This window comes from Pangasianodon hypophthalmus, chromosome 8 (assembly GCF_027358585.1).
Source record: "Pangasianodon hypophthalmus isolate fPanHyp1 chromosome 8, fPanHyp1.pri, whole genome shotgun sequence".
NCBI lineage: Eukaryota > Metazoa > Chordata > Actinopteri > Siluriformes > Pangasiidae > Pangasianodon > Pangasianodon hypophthalmus.
The window spans coordinates 26,262,484-26,268,483 of NC_069717.1; the positions used below are offsets into that span (position 1 = coordinate 26,262,484).

A 6,000-nucleotide genomic window follows, 5' to 3' on the forward strand; every position below is an offset into this window, starting at 1 on the left:
ACACAGCTGGGCAACATGACACAAGAGTAATCCATAATCAAATATTGAGACGCAGGCAAGAGTAAAAAAACGGAACAAACGTGGGAACAAGAAACCAAGGATCAGACCTAAAGTTACAAAAAGACACAATAAGACTTGGCAATGAGACAAAGCTACAGCAGGGTATACATAGACCAGGGTATCCAAACGTTTTTCAAATACCTGAAGGCTGGTCACCAAAATATTATTTTAGAGCTCCAATATAGTGAATTTGAATTGCAGCAGGGTGTCACCTAACAGCTGTAGTGTCAGGTGACACCATTGTGAAACACATGATGATATTCATAAATTCGTGCTTCTTTTTGGAACAAATGACTTCTTTTTGGAACAAATGATTGTCCACTTTAGTTAAGAACTTTTTCATGCATTCACGAAAAGTTTAGCTAACTTGTTAGCAAAGTCTGCTGCCACCATTGGGTAAATGGAAAAATTGCAATGTATTGGCCGACGGGCCACCTATCATACATTCTAAGAGAGAAGCTAAGGGCCAATTAATATCGGTCCGTGGGCCACATTTGGCCCTGGGGCTGGACTTTGGCCACCCCTGACCTAGACAAACAATCAATTACTAAACACAGAACAGGTGAACACAATAGGGCAACAAAGCAGTGACAGGACAGGAGTGGGGACAGGACTAAAACAAAAACAAAGGCACTTGGAAACATAAACAAAAGCATTCGAGGGACTATTTATATGTACACTATATGAACAAGTGAAAAGGTTTTCTTTTAAATTTACCTCTTTCACATCTTCACTCATTTATTTGGTGTTCTGATCGTATTTGGATCAGTTTTTTGTCACCTTTATTCGGTGTTATACTTGACATGGAAACATGAATGCGTAGTTTCAGGTTTCGGTTTAACTGTCATTTACATATTGTTCGCTACCTCTATTTTGCATGTGACATCATTAAACAATTACTGTTTGTGCATAACTCACAACACGCCCACTCCCCGCACATGATTTATCAGATTGCACACACCTGTTAGCACATTTTATTTGGAAAATTAGTAAATCAAGGCATAATGTGATGAAAGTAAGAGAACCACACCTGAAATTTATTCAAGTTATTAAAAGTTATTTAAAATAATCTCAATTCTATTGGTGATGAAAATATTACATTCAATACATTAAAATTACATTAACGTGGAATATAATGGATTAAATGCAATAAAATAAAAACGGAAAATGTTGTTTTTACCAACCTCTCAAAATGTCTAAGGCACACACACTTTGACCTAGTAAGAATTGTGCTCTAGTGCTCTGAAAGATAACACACACATACACACACACACACACACACACACAGTGTCACTCTGTGTAGTGTGGAGTTTACACAAGCCAAAGGGGATGTTTGGGAGAAAATACCCCTGTGTTCTGATACTGTTTTAAAAAACGGTCTTGTTGACTTCCCCTTGGTCAAATCCCTGTCGCCATCTTATTGGCCATTTCATAACTTTCATCATTTCAGCTGAAATCTTACTCAGAAGGCATCTGATTCCATTTCCATTTTTAAAAATTGCATATAAAGTATTATTTATAGATTTTTATATGTAAACAGAAGCAGCAAAATACCCAATAACAGGTGGGAACTGGTCACGATTATTTCAAGGGCTAAAGTCTAATATCTATCAAAAGCTCAACAATGAAATTACTAGGGTTGAGCAATGCATTATATAGCAAGATCTCATTGATGGCTTAATATAATAATAAGAATAAATATAAATAATGTGGGGCAAACTATTAGACACACACATGCTCTTAAAGACACACACACACACACACACACACATGCTCTTAAAGACAAATTAGTAGCTGCATTGATTGATTTTAATGACTTCTTGGTATGTTTCTTCCAAAGACAAAAATGGTAAAAAAAAAAACAAAAAAAAAAAAACATTACACTTGCAGGTCTTTCATCTGTCCTTTTTTGTAATTTGTACTTTGATTGGACAATGTGTGCTTAGTCTATCTACTTTTAGTTTCCCCTCCAAAAGCATTTTGGAAAAAAAAAGTAGATCGAGTAAATAATCCACCTCATTCACGTTCATTTCATCTGCAACTGTATTTCACATGCGACTTCTCGATCACTGCTGATGACGTGTTAAAGATATGCGTAAAATGATATCAGCTCATGTGGAGATCAAATCTAGGGGGGGTTTCACTCCGTGTAATCACCTGGCACAACTGTTGCTGATAGGCTGCGTGAATCTACAGTCTGGGCTGGAAAGAAATCAGCCTCAGTCTTGTTTCTCATCACTTTATACCATTCTGTGTATTTTTACCTACAACCATTTCTGATGCTGTTCTTCAAAATTCCTAAATAATCCGTTTTAAAACATTTGCTAACATCATATAATCTGATATGGATGCCAAAAACGAAATCTTATATTGACATTTTGACCTTTTTGTACTTAGCCCTGTACTTTTGTACTTAGCATTTATACCACCCGGCCCTGCCAATAGCTGATTAGATGATTAGCCAGCTAGTTAAGATTCTAGCCAAGGAAATCATTTAAATATATTGTTTTTGCTGCCAAGGGAAAGTCCAAACAGGAAGAGCTGTCCATGCTTTTCTACACCCTATTCCTGTGCAGTCTGACACTTCATATAGAAGATACTCACTTCCAAGGCATTGAGGGGGAAAGCAACAAAGGTGTGATAAAAATACTCAAATGTCCCTTGAAATAAGGAGCAACATTTTTACAGAACATCTGCAAGAACTTTCATTTTAGTTCATCCAGTCCATACATGCATTTTTTTTAAATCCCAGAGGCTAGGGAATGTCACCAAAACATACACCGTACTGCCATCTAGTGGCCATGATACCACAAATTTTTTTTCCCGATTAGGCCACAGTCTGAAGAATCGTGGCCTCACACAGAATAAAAAAAAACCTTTTGTTGTCCCACAGAACAGTGCAGGTCATCAGGAGGTTTTTACAGAGCCATGTCTAGAACTTTTGTTCATTAAAGTTCACGAAACAAAATGTCTGCTCATAAAAATACAGCTCCAGGAAAAGCTTGACTTCGGTGAGGTCACGCTGTTGCATTGGCCCCCTTTAAGATCCGCTTCCTTTTTCCCCTGAGAAGCAGATTTTAAAAAGAGGACAAGACATTTCAAATGAATTAATTATTCAAATTAAGCTGTACATAGAGATATTAACTGAGTTGTAAGGAAAATCCCTCTTTTTTCTTTACCTTTTGGGTGGAGACACCATGCATTTCCACAGGATAGCGTAGAGAGCCAGCAGCAAGATTATAAAGATCCCTGCAGCTATCATACCTGGGAATGAACAAAAACACACCCACAAAAAACAAACAAACACACAATTAATGTTGTTCTTAATGAAAACTGACACACAACTGTGTTTCTGTTGTTATTGTTGGCTTGCAGCATGTGATCACATTAGAAATATTAGAAATTATTGATGATGTATTGATGTTAATAAATGAGTTCAGCTCACTGAATAAACTTGGCACACATTCCTGTACTGCTCATAACAAGCATTATGGGAAAAAAAGCACAACTCTCTGACATGCCGTAACACGAAACACAGGCGCTGTGAAGGTTTGATGTAGATGTGCTTTTCCACAGACTTGACAATCTCAGTCGCTAATGTCCTGATGTGATGTTTTTCTTCTATGCAAGTTTTATGTCAGATGTTATGTTTTCATGTCAAGGAGAAGTTGCACATACAACATGCTAGATATAACACATCTCCAAGATATAAAAGCACATGGTGACACAATCGAGTCATGATGAAATGAAGGGAAAAAAAAGATTCCTGGAAAACATTCCAGTCATGATCTTGGGAGCCTGCTGAGACTTGTAAGTTGTAGGAGATACAGAAATAAAACACCTGTGTAACCTACACCTATTTCTGTTCTCTCAGTTTACATACACACTTCCTCTCAAACCACTCTTTCCCCAAACTGACACTCTCTACAGAAAGTGTAGGTGGTGTTGCTGTTTTACTTCTATTTGTTCTCCTTCACTACACTTCCTTACTAATTCTCACTCTAAATTAAGTAACAGTGTGTTTGAATGAAAGACCACGCAACACACTCACCGTTCCGGTGCTTAAAGTTACGAGAACATTGTTGTTAGGCAACTAGGAAATGTGGATGGCAAGCAGAAACAAGCTAATGACTGAAGCTAATTTGCTATTTCAGAAGCAAAAATGTTCCGATCAGTTGTGACGCAATGTTGATGTTTTCCAATATGGTGTAGCCCATCAAATTTCTGCTTGAGCACGATGCTAAGTGTATTTATAGTGTATTCTTTAGTAATTTACCAACACATCTGAGGAAAATGTTGCTACTCTTGCTGGATTTGTTTTGTTTCCATTAACGCTGAGGCTTTATGACCCAGTCTTGGCGTCACTCATTAAGGCAGATCCCAGTTTAATTCAGTTTGAGGGCAATGCTAAGTAGAATAAGTGTCATTTTAGTCATACAGAGTGTTTTATTCTGTAATTTATTAGCACATCTGAGGAAAATGTTGATGTTCCTGATGAAGTTGTTTTGTTTTCATCAAAGCTGTGCCTTCACGTTGTCTGGATAATTGACGTAATGTCTGTGTGCTCACTGACTCACTGTCCTTATTTTTCAGTTGCCAAGCAAAAATGCTGTTCACCATTTAAAATTTTAGGAAATGTGATTAACCTGAGGTTATAATACAGCTTCAACTCAGAGTTCTCAAGTTGTGACCCAATATTAGCTCTATTTAATAAGGCACATCCCATGGAAATTGGAGGGCAATGCTAAGTGTAATTGAATGTTATTTTAGTATTTAGTGTTTTATTTAGTAACTTAATTTGATTTAATTCAACACATTTGAGGAAAATGTTGATATTCCTGACAGATCTGTTATGTTTTCATTGACATTGTGCATTTACACTGACTGGATGAACAACTTAATGTCTTTATGCTAGCTAGCTAGCTAAGTCATCAGCCTGACTTATTCATTTTTCCCATATTTGCTAGTTGCCAAGTAAAAGTGTTTCTCCCTATTTAAATTTTATAAAGAATTTGATTAACTTGACATTATAATACAGCTTCAACTCAGAGTCAACAGATCCCATGGAAATTCGGTTTGATGATAAAGTGTCTATACAGTGAATTTTAGCAATGTTTTAATTTGTAATTTATTAATACATCTGAGGAAAATGATGTTATTCCTGACAGTTTTGCTTTGTTTTCATTGACACTATGCCTTTACATTGTCTGGATAAGCTTTGTGTAATGCTTTGTGCAAGCTGGCTAAATCGTCACCTTCATTCATTAGCTAGCTTTTGAAAAGAGTGTTTTCTTAGTAATTCGCCAACACATCTAAGGAAAATGTTGACATTCTTGATGGTTTAGTCTGATCCTTAGCTAGCTTATGTTCAGTTTTCATGTCTCCCAGTTGCATAGCAACAACATTTTCGTCTCTTTAAACCAGCTAATTTTAGGATAGCAGGGCATTGCACGAACATTACTGTTCTTTTGGTCTTAAGAATGTTCTGGTGTGTTCTGCGAATGTTTTCTGTAATATTTCTACAGCACTGATGGAATATTTTTCAATTACAGCAAGTAAACTTTTTATATTTTATATAATTTGGAATGTTGTGTAAGAAATATTCTGTGAAGCAAACTATTATTACAGCAGATGTATGTGTATTTATAATATCAGTAATGTTATTTTTGTAGCCTGTCAAAAACTTTACTGAAATTTCTCTTCGAGTGCATTCATTCGTGCCATTACTCCAACCCTTGTTTTTAGATGTTTTTTTTCTCTCTGTTAAGTGCATTAATATGCAATAATAAAAACAATTACATATAAATTAATTTAATCTCTGTGACACACACTCTCTCTCTCTCTCTCTCTCGCTCGCTCTCATTAATAGAAACATGGTATGATCTTCCAGACCAGCTCTGAAAATAGATGATATATATGCTTCTGGAACAGTTGATGAAG

The 6,000-nt window shown here is 36.2% G+C and overlaps 1 protein-coding gene across 1 annotated transcript in view; it reads right to left on the reverse strand.

The window, feature by feature from the left end:
• Window positions 1-714: 714 nt before the first annotated feature.
• sb:cb288 (uncharacterized) overlaps window positions 715-6,000 on the reverse strand; it is a 10,049-nt gene continuing 4,763 nt past the window's right edge. Inside the window, exons 4-5 of the mRNA XM_034306753.2 lie at window positions 3,240-3,324; window positions 715-3,123 (exon numbers count right to left, since the gene is read on the reverse strand). Of these exons, the coding sequence (XP_034162644.1) occupies window positions 3,078-3,123; window positions 3,240-3,324 (131 nt within the window). The 3' untranslated portion in view covers window positions 715-3,077. The remainder of the gene's footprint in view (window positions 3,124-3,239; window positions 3,325-6,000) is intronic.